The 21,554-nt window shown below is 42.8% G+C and overlaps 1 protein-coding gene across 3 annotated transcripts in view; it reads right to left on the reverse strand.

The window, feature by feature from the left end:
- ABL1 (ABL proto-oncogene 1, non-receptor tyrosine kinase) overlaps window positions 1–21,554 on the reverse strand; it is a 132,484-nt gene that overhangs the window by 35,472 nt on the left and 75,458 nt on the right. The window contains exon 1 of one of the 3 annotated variants that reach the window (XM_082842100.1): window positions 8,202–8,312. The exons of the other annotated variants lie outside the window; for them this stretch is intronic. Coding sequence (XP_082698226.1) covers window positions 8,202–8,280 — 79 coding nt within the window. The 5' untranslated portion in view covers window positions 8,281–8,312. Of the gene's footprint in view, window positions 1–8,201; window positions 8,313–21,554 lie in introns of those variants that run through there. 3 annotated transcript variants of the gene reach the window in all.

The raw sequence follows: 21,554 nt of genomic DNA on the forward strand, positions 1-21,554 counted from the left end.
ATCTGACCAAGTCACTCTTCTGTTAAAACCCACTGAGATGGCTGCTGGCCAAGAGGCAGAACAGAAACCTTGGGAGGCAGCTCTGCCTGTCAACGCTCAGTCACTTTTATCAATACTAGCGCTGTCACCTGTGGCAACAGAAGGAACAGTGCTATCATGTGCCTCGCAGGATAGCGGCAGTTTGCCCATAATGCAGGCGACACTGCTCCTAGCGAGTAAAACGGGCCCTCAGAAAACGGCTGGGCTTGTTACTGCCACCACCTCTACAGGAGAAGTCGGCGCTCCAGAAGCAGCACCTTCCCCCCGCCGACACCCACTCTTCACCCAGCCTCCCCAAATGCCTTGCAGTTTCCCTGCTGCTGCCTCAGCTGTGTGCACCTGGACAAGGGCCAGTCACTCCCCCTGGAATGCCCTCCCAGCCCACTCCGCATCCTGCGCCCTCACGCCCTCTAGGAAACCTCTGATGGGTCCTTCTGCCTCCCTACCGCCTCTCCTCCCGTTGACTACTTCCCCTTCACCTCATCTGGGGAGCACTTGGTGTCTGATAGGGACACAGTAAGGAATCTGTCCCCACGTCCCTTGCAGTACAGTAAGCCTGGGCTCCAGGGTGGACAAGCCTTGTTCAAATCTCAGCCCACCACGTCTTTAAGATATTAATTTCTGAGCCTCAGTTCAACTGCACGATGGTTTCAACCTAGCTGGGCTGTCAGGAGGGCTCAACGCATACTGCATGCAGAGAATTTTTGCACAAATGCGGGAGTGGTACCTGGCACCAGGGCACTGCACTACAGGATAATTATTCCTTCTCTTATTTTTGTTACCACAATAATGTGAATTCCTTTGGGGCAAAGACCAAGCATCCTTATCAGAGTCTTCAGCACCTGCCTAATGCAACACAGGACATACAGCACCACCGCTCAGTGTTTCTTAAAATGAACTCAGTTGTAAGAACACCCTGTACTTCTTTGTCTTTAGCAAGAAGGTAAAAATATTAAGTCATGATTGAAGAGTGCACCTTAATTATCTGTTAACCTGAATTAAGAAAAGCAGAAATGACAGACAGTAAAGATGAAAAGCAAATGCAACCTGACCAGGAAAACTTTTATAAAGATCTAGGAAATACAGCAACTTTTTAATGGAATGTAAACCATGGCCAAGATCCTAAAACAAGATGTAACAGGAAAGTACATTTCTCTGTGCTTTCAAAAGAAATAGGATTTGTTACAGTCTCCTAACAGGCAGACACCCAGTGAGATCCAATGCCTCCACACACTTCTTGTCTGTGGGCAAAGAAAGGTTCCATGAATCCCTGTACTGGCCCAGATGCAAACTGTCCACAGTGAGCCTGCTAACCATAAAAGCATTTTTATTCTGTCACAGGCCATTTGCAACAGACTGAAAGCCTTCCCCTCTGCCTGCCAGGCCTGGGATGGTTTGAAAGCACTAATTTCACAATGCCTGTTCTCTTCTGAAGCATCATCAAGGCTCCTGGGCCAGTTTAGACCCGACTTAAGTGAAGGGGCTGCCCAATGGCAGGCCAGTTCCCCAGAAGGTCTCATTAGCCATTATTATTCCTATTGCTAACTGGAGTACGTGAACATGACCCCCAAACAGGCATTTTGGCTCCAAAAAGCAATGGCTAATTCTACTCATGGCCCGCCTTTAAATTAAATTTTAAGGTATTCAATGTACAATGCTATCAGGTAAATTTGAGGACTGGTGAGACTGATAAGGATTAGGTCTCCAAAGAGAATTTAAGAGTAATAAGGCTAAAGTTTATGTCACTGAACGTGAGTGAATAACAGCTAGTACCGAGTGCAGTTGAGAGGGCAGGAAGTGGAAGCAGAGGTAAAGTGACTCACCTGCTCTCCCTCCAGTTACCCATCCACAAGCCACCTGTCTGTCTGTCAGTCTGTCGGTGTCACTCAGTCTCCAGCACTGCTCTCTCATGATCTGGCTCTTTTTCCTTCTCATCTCTGGATCTCTTCTCTGCCAATCCCCATCCCCACTCTGCCCCTGTCCCAGCCCCCACCCCTTCCTTCCCTCTTATCTTGACTTCTTGTCTTTGTCTCCCAGTCTGTCTGTATCTCTCCCCTCTGTCTGTCTTCTCTATCACCACCACCCAACATACAGTATAACAAAGTATCGAAGGTGTGGATTAAGAAGGAAGGATTTGAGGGCTTCCCTGGTGGCGCAGCGGTTAAGAATCCGCCTGCCAATGCAGGGGGCACGGGTTCGAGCCCTGGTCTGGGAAGATCCCAAATGCTGTGGAGCAACTAAGCCCGTGCGCCACAACTACTGAGCCTGCGCTCTAGAGCCCGCGAGCCACAACTACTGAGCCCGCGTGCCACAACTACTGAAGCCCACGCGCCTAGAGCCCGTGTTCCACAACAACAGAAGCCACCGCAATGAGAAGCCCACACACCGCAACGAAGAGTAGCCCCCGCTCGCCGCAACTAGAGAAAGCCTGCGCACAGCAACAAAGACCCACCGCAGCCATAAATGAATGAATGAATGAAAAAGAAAGAAGGATTTGAAAACCAATTTCAGAGAATAACGACTGTCATTATCCGAGGACGAAGTTAGTCTTGCAAAAGTCAGTAACTAGCAAGCTATTCTTCCAAATGGTTTAGGCAAGAAAACAAGACTGACCATAAGTGATAAATGTTAAAGATGGGCGATGAGTACAAGGGAGTTCATTATGCCGTCTGCTTTTGTTACAGGTTTAAAAGTTTTCCACTAAAAAAAAGTAAAAAACAAAACAAGGGTTTCCCTGGTGGCGCAGTGGTTGAGAGTCCGCCTGCCGATGCAGGGGACGCGGGTTCGTGGCCCAGTCCGGGAAGATCCCACATGCCGCGGAGCGGCTGGGCCCGTGAGCCATGGCCGCTGAGCCTGCGCGTCCGGAGCCTGTGCTCCGCAACGGGAGAGGCCACAACAGTGAGAGGTCCGCATACTGCAAAAACAAAACAAAACAAAACAAAACACAACTAACCTAAGAATTTATTTTATAAGTCATTCTTCTGGGTGTTTAATTATGATTCACCATTACAGAGGAAAAGTTAAATCCTTCCAATGTCTCATCTGATCTTCAGTTCTTGTTATACCTATTTTTGGTTTTACTTTTTTCCAGTTTTATTGAGATATAATTGACATACAACATTGTATGAGTTTAAGGTGTACAACGTAATGATTTGATATATGTATATATTGTGAAATGACTACCACAAGAAATTTAGTTAACATCCATCACCATACATAGTTACAAATTACTTTCCTTGTGATGAGAACTTTTAAGTTTAAGATCTACTCTCTTAGCCATTTTCAAATAAACAATACAGTATTGTTAACTATAGTCATCATGTTATACAATGTTATGGATTTTAAAAACCTACCCATCAATAATTTTTCCTGTTTCTATTTCAGACCAGTGATTACACTGGCAAAATTACTATTTGATTTTGCAATAAAGGTAATAAGTAGTATGAAATTTTCAGTTTTCATATGTTTGGAGCTGTGGAAATACTGCCTCTAGAGAGAAGAAATAAGATGCCAACTATGAACCAATGGGATTTTTCTTCCACAATTAAAGTATTCACCATGGGAATAAGAAAGGGTCAGAGGACTTCCCTGGTGGCGCAGTGGTTAAGAATCCTCCTGCCTGGGCTTCCCTGGTGGCGCAGTGGTTGAGAGTCCGCCTGCCGATGCAGGGGACGCGGGTTCGTGCCCTGGTCGGGGAGGATCCCACATGCCGCGGAGCGGCTGGGCCCGTGAGCCATGGCCGCTGGGCCTGCGCGTCCAGAGCCTGTGCTCTGCAACGAGAGGCCGCAGCAGTGAGAGGCCCGCGTAGTGCAAAAAAAAAAAAAAAAAAAGAATCCTCCTGCCTATGCAGGGGACACAGGTTCGAGCCCTGGTCCAGGAAGATCCCACATGCCGCGGAGCAACTAAGCCCATGCGCCACAACTACTGAGCCTGCGCTCTAGAGCCCACGAGCCACAGCTACTGAAGCCCGTGCGCCTAGAGCCCGTGCTCCACAACAAGAGAAGCCTGCGCACCGCAACAAAGAGTAGCCCCCACTCACCGCAACTAGAGAAAGCCCACATGCTGCAATGAAGACCCAACGCAGCCAAAAAATAAATAAATTTATTTAAAAAAAAAGCGTCAGAGGAAGGGAAGATACTTTTCCTTAAAACCATGGACAGGGAGTATTAATTATATGCATCAAAGCAAAGTTGGAAACAAATTGTTTTCTTAACAACAAGAAAAACTATGGGTGGGTTTAGCTCTATTCTACCATCACACTTCAGCCATTAGAGAAATTGGCAATGCCAACATTTTAGACTGTGAAATATTTACTTAAAATGACAACAGCTAACATTTGCAAACATCTTGCTCTGTGCTAAACAATTTAAATGAAATCTCTCATGTGAATCTCCCAACTCAAGAAGGTAGGGACTACTCTGAGCCTTATTTTAAAAATGAGAACACCAGGCTCAGAGAGCAATGTGCCCATGGTCACCAGCATCTGGGCCCCGGCTGGCATCTGAGCCCAGGCGGGCTGGCTCCAGAGCTGCGCACTTCACGTGAGAATGGGACCTTGGCAATACCCTGGCCATAACACTGCCTTGATTTAAGGACATCTCAAAAGAACCTCACATCAGTATAAATACATACGTTTAGGACTTTATTGGTCTCAACACTTTCCCTTGAATCATCTCCTAGATCCTCAAAACAATCCTTGAAGGTGGGCTGGACAGAATGTTTGTTCTCTCGGTCTTCAGAGGTAAGAAAACAGAAAAGCTGAGAGATGAAAATTGGGATCGCCTGACTCCATATTCAAAAGTATTTCCAACCAAAGTGAACTGGGGCCCTTCTTCCTCCTCTTCTCTGGAAACCTCATAGCGTTGGTATGAGAATGAAGTGAGGATGTCTATGAAGTGCTTGGTGCCAAAGAACTGTCACATCATAAATGCTCAACAATTTCAACGTAACCCCAAATGAAAAGGACTGACTGGCTTTCTATTTGGTTACAGAAAGAGCTTCAGATTTTCTTTGTTACTAAACAAGGGAAGTATCTGATGACCTCAGAAGAGAGTATTTAGAAAGAGAGCTTAAGCTTCTCTGAGGCATAAGTTCTAAAAGTGTATCTGCGTGGCTGGCGCCACATAAAGCATTCACCAGAAAGTTAACTGCTGAAAAGAAGCGTTTAAAAGTGGGCCCTTAAAATAAATTTTGAAAGTTCAGGAAGAGTTCACTTCACAGACATTAGTTTTTGATTCCACAGTACAGAACTAGCATGCCCATGTGCAACATTCATGCACAATGTACGCAAACACACATACATGAATAAATAAAAGTAAACTGGGAAAAAAAAGAATTCAATTGGCTAATGTTCATGTTTTCTTTCACACCTCTAGGAGAGGGAAGAAATAATCAGAAAATTCAGTGCTTGAAGTAAACCTAAGATTGTAAAGCAAAATGTGGTCATGGTGAATAGTTACTGCTATAAACATATACTTTCACAAAGTTGGAGCACAAAATTTAAATGCTATAAATGCTTATATATGCATAAAATGTTTCTAGAAGGACACACAAGAAACTCAAGTGAGGCTTCTGGGTAGGGAAACTGGATAAAGGACAGAATTTTCTTTTCACTCTCCTATTTAGAATTTTTTATGATGTACAGCTATTTTAATATACATCTACTGCTAAAGGTAATCATTTTTATCAGTATTAGGCTTCTAGAAGAGAAAAAAAGAATATCCTTGTTTCAGGCTTTAGAGTGTTTCTGAAGATACCATTTTAACATCCACACAGAGTTCCAAAGGATATAAACAGTCACAGCTGGTAAAGCATTATACTGGCTAAAACTGGGCTCTTTGGAGCCAGACAGCAAGGGTTCAAATCCCAGCACCACCACGTGCTAGCTCTGTGACCTTAGACATGTTTCCTAACTTTCAGATGCCTCAGCTTCCTCATCTATAAAATGGAAGTAACCAAAGGGCCATCATGAGAAATAAGCAAATTAAATCATACAGAATGCTGAAACAGTGCTTGGAACACAGTAAGCATGTAGTAATTGTTGCTTTGACAGCTAGGCCCAAGTAGCAACAGATGCGTGATCAAGTTGCATTTATGGCTGAACTTTCTCTGATAGAATGGAAAACTTGACCGTATTCAATCTTCTCCGTGACTTGGGATGCCTGGGTCCCTAGTGCATGTCAATTAAACACTGACTGATTGATTGAGGATGTCAGTAAAAACAAAAAGCCTGGATTACTTATCCAGATGTTGGCAAGTGTTTTTCCCAAGCGACTAATAGCACATCCAGTCTTTAAGAAACGATCACTGAGGTTTGTTAAATTCTCTCAACTACAAAACAGTAATTCCGTTTACTTTCTCCGATTAACCATAACAATGAAAGAAGGAAAACTCAGTCACAAAAAAGAATTCCTAGAGTGATACCTTCCTAGATGAAGCCTTAATGCAAGGCAGTCTGCTGTAATCAGAATTTTTTTTTTTTTGAGACTTGACAGTCAACATTATTTCAAGACATGCTGGAATAAGACGCATTGGATTGTCTCCCCTCCCCCAAAACAATAATTAGACCAGCCAGGTAAGAACTAAATCTCCTGTTTACTCCCAGGAAAACAAAACAATGTCACAGCATTGCTGTGACCTAACCTTTCTTCCATCACTGCAGTTACAAAAGCCCATTCATCTACTCTGCCTTAAGTATCCATCTGCAAAATGGAGATGGTAATGCCTAACACTAACTCGTTACAGATGTAAATGAGAATGTGTCCAGAATTTTGAGCAACTTGGAAAGTAAGCAACATATTAACTGAAGATGATTTTGGCTGCTCGGATGCCAACTTTTAGGGACAAATAAACCATCTTCCCCTCTAAATGCTAGATTTTGTGAGCCCACTCCATCGGGATGCATCTTCTCCAAGGGACTAACCTTGGGCTAACAATATACACATCTCACAGCAAGAGGGGCACCTGTATCACTGGAGTTTATGGTTTGAGCTGCACATGTATGTGACTTCAGGCAGACCCTCAAGTCAAAAAGTTGGAAAGAAAAGAAAACTAGGTTAGACGATTAACAAGGCCTCCGTTTACTTCGCCTTCGTTTTAAAAAGAAAAACATTAAAACTTCATGGCACTACGGCAGCAGAAATTCTACTTGTTCTAAAATGAGCTTTACATTTCTATTCCTATTTCAAGTCCTGAATGAAAATGACAAACAAATGCAAGCAGGATTACATCTCTGAAGTACAATTAGCCTTTCTGCTGAAAGCAAGCAGTCTGGGATGACCAGTCCCCAAATCAGATAAATTTCAGATTCACCCTGAAGCTACAAAATGAGGTCCACTCATCATACTCAATTGGCGCTTTTTTTTTTTTTTCAGTTGTCACCTTACTAAGACAGAAAACAAAGACAAATAAACAGGAAAGAAAAAAATGGGATTAGAGAAGAAAAGGAGAGTAGAATGGAAAGAGGGCGAAAGTGAACCGCTCCGGGCTCTGAGGCTTTACCGAAGGAACTTAACAGGAGGTTATCCTCCTCCCTCCCAAGTACCCTGGACTCGTTCAAAATACCTTCTTAAAATGCGGTGTAACTTTTCTTTTCGCCCCGCAAAAGTGAGAGAATTCCTAAGACCTCTTCGTGGTCCGTAGATAAGGGGGGGGGGGGAGTAGGAAGATCACTTGAAATTCTGTATCCATAAATGGTAGAGCCGTGTGCTCTTTGTACACGAGACTTAATGAAAATCATATGTTTCACAAACACGGGTTGACCTTTTTGACACATAATTCCTAATTAACGGTGGAAATTCCAAAACGTGGGCTCACAAGGCCGTTCAGGCCTGTAGAGTTTGCTTTCCCCAACTTTCGGGCAGAGCCCCGCAGCCCGGGGCCCGCGACTTCGCCCTCCCGACATGGGCTCTGCCGCGGTGAGTGCACGGGGGCCGGAGCCCCGCACCCTCCCGGCTCGCGGCAGCGCCCAGGGGCGGGCGAGGGAAAGAAAAAGAAAGAAAGAGAAAGAGTGAGAAAGAGAAAGGGCGAGAAAGGGAGAGGGAGGGAGAGGGAGGGAGAGGAAGAGGAGGGAACGCGCGCGGGCGGGCGGGCGAGGCCTAGGAAGGCCCGGCGGCGGACACGCGGCCGCCTACACCCAGTCCCGGCGCCGGCCCCGCGCTTACCTTCCAGGTAACAGCTGGAGGAGGACGAGAGCCCCTTCTTGGATTTGCAGCCCACCAACTTCAAGCAAATTTCCAACATTTTCGCGTGCCGGCGGCGTCGAGGCCGGCGCCCTGGGCTGGCTCCGCGGCGTGGCTCAAGCCCGGCTCTCCCGGCTGGCCCCGCCTGCCCTCCCGGGCCCCCGCGGCCCCGCCATGCCGCCTCCCCGCCGCCCCGCGCGCCCGCCCGTGGCCGCGGCCGCGTCTCGGTCTCCGCTCCGGACGCGCCTGTTAACAAAGGGCCAGGAGCCCGGCCCGCGAGGCCCGCCCCCGCCGCCTTAACCCTCTCCGCGCCGCGCCCGGACCCAGAGCTTCCCGGCGTTCTCAAGGCCTAGGCCGGCCCTGGACCGTTACCGCGGTCCGAAACCGGGGTCCCGCCAATTTCTAGGTTAAGGAAAGAGAGGGTGGTTATTTTAAGCGCGGCATTCACGGGTTCTCAACGTTGGGAAGTGCGGTCCTAACACCCCAAGAAAGACACCGACAACTACGGCAGTTGGGGAGGGCAGGCCTGCATCTCTGTGGCAGGAGGTGCCCCCAACCTGCACCACTTAAGGCCAAGTGAGTTCCACTGGGCGCGGTGCCCTGGCGAACCCAATGTCCCTAGACTGTTGGTGAATAATGCAAATTCCTCTGGAATTATCAATTCTGGTCTCATTTATACTCAGTGAGCTTACTGTGATTCAGGCTAACTCAATGGGTGTCTGAAGAATGAATAATCAGAGAGCTGCAACCCACATTACAACTACACAAGTTTGCAACACATTTGTCAAATCATACATCCAGACTAGGAGCCAAAAGAGACGGGCAAGTTCAAATTCAAACATAACTTCTGATAATTTGTAAAGGGAGCTTAGTCTCCACAATGAGATCTCATCAGGGTCATGGCCTGTGTCCCTTCTTTAAGAAGCCTCATTTTCTTCAACAGAGAAGTCTTCCCTTGTTTGGTGTGTGCCACGGGGGGCCATTGTTTAAAATCCATTTCATTGCTGTACTTGGCTCAAATCTTTTTATAACGAATGATAAGACAATATCATAAAATATAACAACATAATAAATAACAGTAATCACAATAATGTGTTCCTTGGCACAAAACTGGAAATCCAGATCAGTGGGAAACCATATGGAATCCAATCATATCAAATAATTTAATAAAAATCAGCTAGGGACTTCCTTGGTGGCGCAGTGGTTAAGAATCTACCTGCCGGGATTCCCTGGTGGCGCAGTGGTTGAGAGTCCGCCTTCCAATGCAGGGGACACAGGCTTAAGCCCCGGTCCAGGAAGATCCCACATGCCACAGAGCAACTGAGCCTGTGCACCACAACTACTGAAGCCTGCACACCTAGAGCCCGTGCTCTGCAACAAGAGAAGCCACCGCAAAGAGAAGCCCGTGCACCTCAACGAAGAGTAACCCCCGCTCACCGCAACTAGAGAAAGCCCGCTGGCAGCAACAAAGACCCAATGCAGCCAAAAATAAATAAATAAATAAAATCAGATAAATTTCAGTAACTATAGGAAAGTGAAGTTATCTAAACAGTGTTAGATAACTAAATTGCAATAGGGAGAAAAATTAAGTTAGTACACATCTTAGAGCACGTGAATACTAAGAGCTGACATGTATTGAGATCTTACTATGAGTCAGACTCTTGTGAGAAGCACCCTCTGTTCATTACCACATTGCATTTGCACAACTATCCTGTGAGGAAAACAGAATTATTATCTGATTCTTCAGGTAAAAATCTGAAGTTTAGAGAAGTCAAGCACCTCGCCCAAAGTCCTATGGCTGGAAACAGGCAGAGCTGGACTCAACCCAGGTCTACCTAGCTCCAAGGGTCAGGCTCCTAACCAGTGGATTATGCAGCCCCTTCCCACCAAGAATAAATTCCAAGTAAATTAAAGCTTTGGATATCTATATCTTTGGTTAAATAACTAAGGTTGTCATATGTTTCAAAAGCAGCCTTGGTCAAGAGACCCCAGCTACGGTGATCAGCTCTAGAGGCAAAGCTGGACTCGTTCGTGGTCTAGCCTAACCTGCAGTGACAAAAACCTGGGTATCTTCAGTACACCAGGAATGGCTAAGTAACAAGATCTTCACTCAGGTCTGCCAAAACTAGTACAGGACAGTTCAAATTGGACTGGATGTGACTAGTGTATATCACAGGGTTTCTCAGCCAGGGTGTCATTAACTTTTTAGAGATGTCCTGTCAGATTCTGATTCATGTACAAAATGTGTTCCTACTGCAAGTAAGGGACCTATGGTTTGTGTTGTAGTACCAGGTCAGGCCTCATAGGCACCTAAGAAGACACAGCAGTTCCCATCGCCTGGAGACACAGGGCTACAGGGCCACCAGGTGACAAGTGACTGTGGATGCTATCTAGATTCTGGGAGACACTATCATTCTGCTAGAGAGCGTGTTTGTAATGATAGCCAATTTGTTTAGTGTTACTTGAAACTTTCAACCTCCAGTGTAATGCCAAAAATAAAACCCCAAAGGGTGCCACCAGTACAAACAAGCTGAAAACTACTGTGTTGGTGCCAGTTTAGAAAGTTAAAGGTCTTTGGACCAGACTATAATAAAGTCTGTCATTATATAGCATTTAAGATTTAATGGGCTATATTCAAATAGGCACCTTAATGCAAAGGATTATATGTTAATGGACATTTTTGCAATTCTAACCATATCCTTGAATTCTATCAATTAATACAGGCCCAGGTATTTGTTTGCATGTGCTGTACTTTATACTAGGATGTAAGTTTATTTTAAAAAGCTAATGACTGTTACTAATATTCTACTCTTGAGTCTAAAATGACCATATCCCTTTGGGGACTTCCCTGGTGGTCCAATGGGTAAGACTCTGCGCTGCCAGTGCAAGGGGGCCCAGGTTTGATCCCTGGTCGGGGAGCTAGATCCCGCATGCATGCCGCAACTAAGAAGTCCGCATGCTGCAACTAAGAGAAGCCCTCATGCCACAACTAAGAAGTCCGCATGCTGCAACTAAATAGATGCTGCATGCCGCAGTGAAGGTCGGGCGCAGCCTAAATAAATAAATAAATAATCAAATCAAATAAAATGACTTTATCCCTTTAAAAACTCTTAAAATGAGTAATGCTTATAAACTGTGTCCAAATCTTTTAAAACTTAGTTATAAAACCATACATGAACAGGTCTGGCAAAACACTCTGAATTAGCAGCAACGAATATTGAAAACATTGTCAAGCTGCACAGCACCAAATTAAACCAGTACTTTTAAATTAAAATTAAATTTAAAATTTAATTAAATTTAAAATTAAATTTAAAATTAAATTAAATTAAACCAGCTCTTTCCAGATCTGTCTTTTGATGCTCTTTGAAGCTTATTCACAAGATACAAAAACCATTCTGTTACAAGCAAATAAAAGAGCTTCAATCTCCTTACTAGAATGAAGAAAGGCCTGAGAAGGATTCCCTCTAAGCAACCTTAAACCTAAAAGCCATTAACTTAAAGAAGAAAAAAAAAAAAAGGAAAACAAACAAAGAAATTAAAAAGACTGTGAACTAACGTGTTTGCTACATTACATTCAGTTTGGGAAAGGAATAAACTTTTAATATGTGCCTAATATGTACCAGGCACAAGCCTCCCAAAAACCCTATGAATTTTGTGTAGTTTCATTTCACAGGTAAGGAAACAGGGGGGTAAGCAGCGATCGGGACAGGTAAGTATTCTGTCCAGGTTCACACACCTAGAAGTAGTAAGGTCTAAAGCCCTTGAACTTTCCAAAATGGACATAATTTGCAATTTACGTGAACGGTGGATAACTGTAGCAAAGCCAGAGGATGAAATAAAAATCATTAACTATTGAAAAATATGTCTTAAAACAATTCAGGGAATTAGAACTATTGATATTTAAGAATATTTTAAAATATATTAAGAATATTAAGAAAGAAAGAATAAAGGTCCTTAATTACATTAAAGTATGGGATCTGAGCTGTATGTTTCTAAAAGTCCATGGACAACCTATTTTGAATTGCCTGGGGTACTTACTTAAAATGCAGACTCTTGATCTCCGTTCTAGACCTACACAATCAGAATATGTGGAGCGGGCTGTATCTTAACATGTTCCCCAGATGATCTGTGTGCATATATTAGACATTTAAAAAATTATATTTATTATTTTCCTTCTTTCTTCTTTTTGGCTGCATTGGGTCTTAGCTGTTGCACGCGGGCTCTCTTGCTAAGGCGCACGGGCTCAGTTGCCCCGCGGCATCTGGGATCTTAGTTCCCCGACCAGGGATCGAACCCACGTCCCCTTCATTGGAAGGTGGATTCTTTACCACTGGACCACAGGGAAGTCCTCACACTTAAGTTTAAAAACCACTGTTTTGGAAGTGGGAAGAGCTGCTTCTTATTTTCCCTGGGAATAGGACAAACAGGGACGGATATTTCTAAAATTTATTCATTTGAAAGCAATTTGTGAGTTAAAGAAATTGTATAACTCTAAACAAGTTACCAAAAGAGAACTCTTCTCTGAAAATTTTGGATACAGATTGAGTTTTTTTAAAGTTTGGAGTTCAGTCCTATTTTTTTAAAAGCAGGGTGGGCAGGTGGACAAGGGCCCACCACAGAAGTTGGTCAAGGGAAGAAAGCAGGACACAGATGCAGGATGCGGAATCTCCACGTGGGAGCAGCAGGATCGGGGTGGGAGTTTAAGGCGGACAGATGAATCTGACATGGTGCCTGGTTTGGGGCCCCCAGGACCAGACGGTCCCAGATCTGACTGATCCCTTCACTGTTTCCAGCCCAGTTAATAACTTGAGGAGGAAAGAGCAAAGATCTTGAGGTATGTGTATGCTATTTCACATGCCAACAAAGCCCACATCCTCTGATTCTGCAGACACTGTCCAGTGAGAGACTGCCAGGCTCCCTAGTGATGTGGGCTCAACCCACTGGAGAATGCAGCTTAGAATATCACATCAATCATACCCACTTTCGCCCCTGTAAAGGGCATACATGCAACCCTTTAAGTATCATACATTTTCAGTGAGATAACACTGTTTATTGGTCAAGTGTCAGAAAGGTCCAGGGACTCTGGTATGGGGAAACCAGGTGAGAGGGGGAGGCAACACAGTGGAGACTGAATGAGGTATGACATCTCGCAAACTTATTCTCAGTCTCAAACTTGCCACTCACTGTGATAGCTTGGGCAAGGGACTCAATTTTCTAGTCTGTAAAATTGGGGGATGGTCTTAAGGGTAGCTCTCTCACTGGGTTATGAAGATTGGAAATAATGTATGGAAAGTGCCCAATGCAGAGAAGGTGGTCAATAACTATTGTTATTTCCAAAAGAGGCCTCTTAACTGTATCAGCTGATGGTCTGTTTACCTGCCTAAGTCTTACTCCCATAAGTCAAGAACTAAAATTAACAAATGTGATATGTGCAGCTGCTTCCAGAAAGCACAGTCTGAGGGAGTGAAAGCAGTCTGGAGGTTTTCCAAGGGACGAGGAAATCAACTTATTTTATTAAGGGAAAGAAACACTAGCTGTGGGGTAAGAGTAGCAACCAAGGTTCAGTGTCACACAGAGTCCTATCTTTAATCCTAAAGCCAAAGTTTTACAACCACAGCTTTGTGGCAAAACACAAACTCCACACCCCATGTCTTTAGTGGGGGCCTATTTCAGGCCCAGAACTTGATGTGCAGGCCACACATACGACTGTCTTTCATATAACACTGCTTGTTTTGTTAGGCCCTTTGGTATTTACAGAGCTACAATTCTTTTTTTTTTTTTTTTGCGGTACGCGGTACTCTCACTGTTGTGGCCTCTCCCGTTGCGGAGCACAGGCTCCGGACGCGCAGGCTCAGCGGCCATGGCTCACGGGCCCAGCCGCTCCGCGGCATGTGGGATCTTCCTGGACTGGGGCACGAACCTGTGTCTCCTGCATCGGCACGTGGACTCTCAACCACTGCGCCACCAGGGAAGCCCCAGAGCTACAATTCTTAATGGGGGGGGGGGGGCAAATCTAAACTGCTTTAGAGTAATTACATCCACTTTCTAGAAAATCTCATTTTAGTCAGATTTTACTATATTTTTTATAATCAACAAGTCAAACATAATGATTAAACAGTTCTTCTCCTGGAAGAAACTAATATTATTGGTATGCCCTAAATATTTTTTATTAATTTTTCTTAATCAAAGTAATATATCGATACGTACATGGTTAAGAATCAAATAGTACTAAAAGTCTTATAATAAAATCAGTAGTTCCCTGACTCCATCCCCTTGTCTGTTTCCCCACAGGCAGCCTTCTTCAGATTTTTAATATCCTCATATTGTTGTTTCTGATTCATCAGCTTTCCACATTATATATTAACTTATTATAGTAGTAGTATACTATCACCATCTCCAACCTCCCATAACAATAAAATCACAATTTTTGGTTAAATCATTGGTCAGTGTTGATATTATTATGATGATATAAATATTGTTCATTGCTCCACCAATAATATACTATGAATGTCTCCTTTATTATATAACTTTGTTTATCCTGGGGATATTAATTGCCTTGATTTTTTCATTTGATTAGTCTTCTCTATGCCTATTACTGTTTTTTCCCCAAACATTTCAAATACCTGCCAAACACCTAGTAGAATTTTTTCCAAATACTAAGACACTTAAAATATCCTCAGTTCTGTGTACTGACTTACATCCTTATCGTGCTGGAATTCATCATCCAGTAGCTTCCTGGGGGGGTGAGGGGAGGTGCATGTCTAAAAAATGCCTTTCCATTCCACTCAGTTTGGCTGGGTATAGAATTCTAGGTTGAAAATCATTTTCCCCACTTAATTTTGAAGGCATTTCTCCACTATCTTCTAGTTTTCAGTATTGTTGTTTAGAAATGCAATTCCACTCTGACTCCTGATCCTTTATATATCACCTGCTTTTCTCTTTGGAAGCTTTTAGGATCTTCTAATATTCTTGGTGTTCTGAAATCTTACAATGATATGGCTTGGACTCTCTCTCTCTCTCTGTCTCTCTCTCTCTCTCTCTCTCTCTCTCTCTCTCTCTATATATATATATATATATATATATTCTGTGTACTCAGGGAGCCAATGCAATTCAAAGATTTGTCATTTAACTCCAGAAAATACTCACTTCACTAAGCTCTGGAATTTTTCTGATACTTATTGTCTCCTAAATTCTCCTCCATTTTCTCTCTTTCTGGAATTCCTACCAGATGTATACTGAAGCCCTGGGATTGAGCTTCTAATCTTCTTATGTGTTCTCCTTTGTTGTCTAAGTCTTTGTCTTGTGTTTTGCTTTCTGAGATGGACTATTTGCCAAGTCTTGTGTTGAATTTTAAATTTTATATCATGTTTTCAGTATTAAAGAGCTCATTTTATTCTGATTGTTACTTTTTAATAACACTGTTGTTTGACGTTTGCTGTATTTTTCTCTGAGGAGAGCAGTGAGTAGTTCTTCTGAACTCTTCTTCTGTTTCCTGCATTGTCTTTATTTCCACCATGTTCCCTTTCTCTGTGAATTTGTTTTACCCTCTATCTATCATGTAGAGACTTTTAATTTGGCTGTCCATTCATTATACATGAAAGAGGAACTGAAAACATATGCATGGAAGTGGCACAACATGTGGACTTCAGTGAAGGGAGGTGGTGAGCTTACTTTTCCATCAAGAGAACCCCCAAATGGGCTTTTCTCTGGGACCATTCAATTTTATTTTTTTGTTTTTTTTTCTCTAGAAAAGAATCTTTCCATCTCTTCTCTGTTAGGGCTCTGGCTACCAGGTATTGGAAGAGGCCTGAGAATCTCATTATTCAGCACGCAGACTTAAAAAAAAAAAAAAAATCTGCTTTTGCCCACCCCACTGTTTTCAGTCCAATGGCTTACCTGCACCCCAGCTGGGGGTAATATCCCTGAGTCTGGAGCCTTTATAGGGCAATTTCTCAATAATACTTCTCTCTCATGTAGGTGGGAAACAGAAGTGGTCATCTGGCTGTACAGGGATGGGGAAGGGTGTGAAGAATCTAAAAAGTCCTTTACAGACTTCCAACTGATCCCCTTGATTTCAGTTAAGGCCTCACGACCCCCTGCTTTCTGTGGTACTAATGCCTCTAATTTCTGACTTTTTCTCTCAGGTTCTTACAAGTAAACTGGCTTACTTCTAATCAATGTCTCTCTTAGAAGAGGTTAGGCTTCAGCTTCTTCGATTCTGCTAAGTCTATTACCACGCTTTTGACTGCCTCTCATTTTCCAAAAATGTGTTCACCTTTCTTATCTACTTTCCCCTTTGGGTTCGTTTTGTCCTTATGCATTTTCACTTTTCAAAAAATCTTTTTATTATCATTCCAGTGGGGCTTGGGGGAGGTAATAGAAATAAAAACAGGTGTGCAAACTTTAATCATTTTAAATTAGAATCTAGTTTTGGGACTTCCCTGGTGGCACAGTGGTTAAGAATCCGCCTGCCAATGCAGGGGACAAGGGTTCGATCCCTGGTCTGGGAAGATCCCACATGCTATGGAGCAACAAAGCCCGTGTGCCACAACTAATGAGCCTGTGCGCTAGAGTCCGCAAGCCACAACTACTGAGCCCGCGTGCTACAACTGCTGAAGCCCGCGTGCCTAGAGCCTGTGCTCCGCAACAAGAAAAGCCACCACAGTGAGAAGCCCGTGCACCGCAACGAAAAGTAGCTCCCGCTCGCCACAACTAGAGAAAGCCCGCGCGCAGCAAGGAAGAGCCAACACAGCCAAAAATTAATTAATTAATTAATTTTTAAAAAAAATAATAAAAAAAGAATCTAGTTCGACCATTTTACAGATGAGACAACTGAGGCACAAACAGGCTAAGAAAACTTGTACAAGGTCTCATAGCAAGTTAGTGGCAGAGCCAGGAAAAGAGCCCAGATCTCCAAACCACCTTGCTAGATTTTTTCGATTATGTGACACCCACTAGGCACCCATAATGAAGAGCTGACAGACTAGTTTTAGGATACCAGGCTGAAAAAGTATTTAAAATTTGTTGCAAACTACAGGTCTCAAATCTTAATAATGCTGGTGGTGAAGAAACAACCAAACCCTGAATTCTTAAATCCAGTCACATAACTGAAAGTTAAATTATAAACAGTTATGTTATTAAACAAAAATAGTTTGAGATATTCTTGCTAAAATCTAAGTGCTTGAATTTAGCTTAAAGAGGTTTTGCATGATTTCATGAATTGTCTTTGTCCCTTTTACTTTGGTTAACTTTTGAAATAAATGCCACAGAATTTTATTTTAAATCGTGGAAAGTCTTGTTTGTTTGTTTTAATCTGAATACTGAATAAAGATTAAGATATCTACAAAACAAACAAGTCAAAAGTAGCAATGTTGCAAAAATCTAAAGGCGATAATAAACTATCATCATTATAATAAGGTAAATTTAATCTGCCTTAAGTAGAACCGGTTGATAAAAGAAAAGCCCAAGCACTGGTTATCTACAAACAATACTTTTATTTTCAAACACTGGTACTGCTTTTGGCTTTTATAGTTTTGTTAAGTCTGAACTGGAAAACCAATGGTTAATTTCTTTCCTCTCTTTCTCGAAGACTAAAAGAATCCGCCAAAGCAGCAGACCAGGCCTAGGAGATCAGGTTACTTTGGGGGTGGGGGAAGGAAGGCAGCTGGAGGGGAGTGTAGAGAGAAGGGCCAGAAGGGAAAGAAAACAAGTTGTCTGAACCTCCCCACAGTGTAAGACCCAGCAGGGATTAGGAGGTAGGTGGAGGAGCCCATGTTTATCCAAGTTATCTCTGGGGCGGCTGAAGTGGGCTGTAAAAGTATGGGCTCCTTTGATATTAAAATCTTCTCAGCAATAGAGCTGCAACCGGGAAAGCAGATTTCTTGGTAATGTTACCAAGGCCTGAAAACCTAGAAATGAAACACTCAGAGAGCGTTAATGTTTGTTTCTTCAAAACATTCAGTACCAATTTGTTTTGTTGTCAGGGTTTTAAACATACAAAGGACAAATGGATCCAGAAGATTGCTTCCCTCCACGTGTTAGAAATTACTGTTGTCCTTAGACAAGTAATGACATCTCTAAATGAAACAGTACTGCTCTTTTTCTTCCTAAAGAGACAGATCTGGCATATTGATCCAGAACTACATACTAACCAGACAAGAACAGCTACGGTTAACACTGGAGAAACTGCTCATTAAATGGCACTGTCAGGAGGAAAGAGCCACTTGAAAAGAAAACTGCAAAACAAAGTCAACCTGGCAGAAGCTGTCCTCTTGTTTGCTACCCTCCCTACGAGCTGGTATATAAAATCTGTATTCAGTAAAGCAACTCCAGAATTGTATTTAATCACTAAGGTATCTTCACATTCCCTAGGCAATAGTAATTCATATTTATGGCTACTTCACCATTAAGAACATTCTAGTGCAATTCTAAAACAAAAGTAAAATGAACTGCTCCAAAAGGTTTGGGCCAATAACCTCATATCAACTAGACTTTCTTTGATGAAAAAGTAATGGGAATCCCACAGAGACTAGTTACAGGAACTGCCAAGCCCAACAACGTCCCCTAACATCTGTTCTCCTCTCTCACCATCAACCCTTAAGTTTTAGATGGACATATGGCCCCAGAATAAAGACTACATTTCCTAGTCCCTCTTGTGCCTAGTCATTACCATGTAACTAAGTTTTAACCAATGATATGGCGAGCAGCACCGATACATGCAACTTCTGGGTCAGGTTCTTAAAAGGAATGAGAATGCTCTCCCTCTCTTTTCTACTTCCCACTGCCTGCAAGGGGACAAGCTTGCTGGAGTGGCCATTTGGATCCTGAGGTAGAATCCACACCTTAAGAGTAACAACATAGCAGGTGTCTGATTCTGTGGAGTCCCCGTACACATGCAGGACTGCTAATGTCAGCCTGTTAACAGAAGCAAGAAATAAACATCTAGCTGTTTTAAACCGCTGGTATTCTGCGCCTGTATAACAGCCATTTCGTCTTTACGGTAATACTAAAAGACCAGTTTTAACTCCCGTAAATCTGAGAATTTCCCAAATCAATTGTTTCTTTTCTTTATCTATTAAAAACTGTTAATTGAAGAGCAAGCGTTTGAAATTATCCTATAACCTTTAGAAAATGAGAAAGTGCCTTAAATAATCGCTGTGAAACACACAGTCCAGTATCCAGCTCATAACAAAGACTCAAAAATTACACACTAATTATTATTGCTACCTTAACTGTCCCTTCCCCTTTCCAGCGTCTCTGGTACTGGTGTGAGGAAGATTAAAAAATTCTGTGTTCTATCACATATCTGATAAAGAATTTGTATCCAGAATACAGAGAACTCAACACACAATAATAAGACAGTAAGCAAACCAATTAAAAAATGGATAAAAGATTTAAATTGATGTGTCACCAAAGAAGAAATATGAATGGCTGATAAGCACATGAAAAGACGCTCAGCATCGTTAGTCATTCCAGAAATGGAAACTAAAACCACAACGAGGTACTTCTTCACAGCCACTCAAATAGTTATGATCAAAACGACAGACAAAACCAAGTGTTGGTGAGGATGTGGAGAAACTAGAACACTCATACGCTGCTGGGGGGAACATAAAATGGTGCAGCCCTACTACAGAAAACACTGTGGCAGTTTCTTAAAAGGTTAAACATAAACTTACTATAAGACCCAACAACTCTACTCCTAGGAATCTACCCTAGAGGAATGAAAACATATCCACACAAAGACCTGTACATGAATGTCCACAGAAGCATTATTCATAACAGCCAAAATTGGACACAATCCAAACGTCCATCAGTTGATGAATTAATAAACAAAATGTATATCCAAAGAATGGAATAATATTCAATAATAAAAAGGAATGAAGTACTGATATGTGCTACGATATAGGTAAACCTCAGAAACACACTGTGATATGAAAGAAGCCAGTCACAAAGACTACATATTGTATAATTCCATTTATAGGAAATGTGCAGAAAAGGCAAATCTATAGAGACAGAAGGCAGATTTAGTGGCTGCCTGGGCATGGGGGTGGGAATGACTGCAAAGGGGCACAAGGGATCTTTTTGGGATGATGGAAATGTTCTAAAACTGGACTGTGGTAATGGCTGCACACTATATAAATTTACTAGAAATCACTGAATTGTACACTAAAATGGTAAATTTTATGGCATGTAAATCTTACCTCAAAAAATGTTAATAAAAAAAGGGAGAAAGCAATGTGTTCTAAGAGTTTGACCCCATTTCCTGATTGGATGTCATAGAAAGGATGAGACAGAGGATTAGAAATGCAATACGTGTGGCTGCTCAATTCCATGCTGTGAACCTAAAAAGACCATACTCTATGTGTTGCAGGTACGTGGCATCTTATTTAGAGATGCTTCTAATAAGAGCCACATTCCCGGAGAGGAAACATGCACCAGTTCCACCCAGCCCTGACACCTCTACTGACTCCCAGCATACTCCTGGCTAAGGAGTGTATGTGAGGGGGAGGACTGTATATACAGCTAAGATAATCAAGACCTGGGTGGGAGTGGGAGATGTAGCTCAGGTTGATTAAAATAGAGACATCTGAGAACGCTGGCAGCCTGGCACATCAAAGGCTGAAAGGCACAGAAACACATCTCCCACTCATAGGAAGCACCTGGATACTCTCACAAGTAACTGCAGCTCTCCAGTCTGCAGCCTTCACAGAGGCCTGAAGGGCTGCAACTTTAAGAGTTCCCAAATATACACCCTGGCACCACCCATCTTCTGGACAAACAGTCCAAACTGTTAAACTTCTCACAGAAACCAAGAATCAGAGTAGATTAGTTGAGATCAAAACGTTAAGAAGAATATTTAAGATCTATTGTGGGAAAATTTCCAGGTAGTAAAACTTCTAGGTGGTAAATATTATGTTTCCAAAGTACTAGGGGAAGGAGAAGCAACCAATGAAATACTGGAATTAACAATAAACATTTCATGAGTCTTAGGGTTCTGATAAACAAATGAATTTCAAAGGTTAATCAGTCAATAATTCTCAATACTGCCCAGCGTTTTCCCTTACTTTTTCTTGTCCGATCTCCAAAACAACTCAAGGGAAGGGAGTTGTATTCCCAACAAAGCCACAGTGACTGAAGCCCAGCATGAAAGAATCCCAAAGGAAGAGGGACTCAAGAAGCCAGGCATGCTCTGAAGCTGAGATTCCACCAATAACCCAAATGTGCCTGGTGTGACAGACCCACCCTACGCGTCCCTGGCAAAACAGAGGTCACACCAAAGTAGAATAAGAAACAGCTCCTGCTTTAAAGAGAACTGGGTCTTTATCTTCACTTCTT

Source organism: Leucopleurus acutus (assembly GCF_964270905.1).
Source record: "Leucopleurus acutus genome assembly, chromosome: 7".
In the NCBI taxonomy this organism is placed as follows: domain Eukaryota; kingdom Metazoa; phylum Chordata; class Mammalia; order Artiodactyla; family Delphinidae; genus Leucopleurus; species Leucopleurus acutus.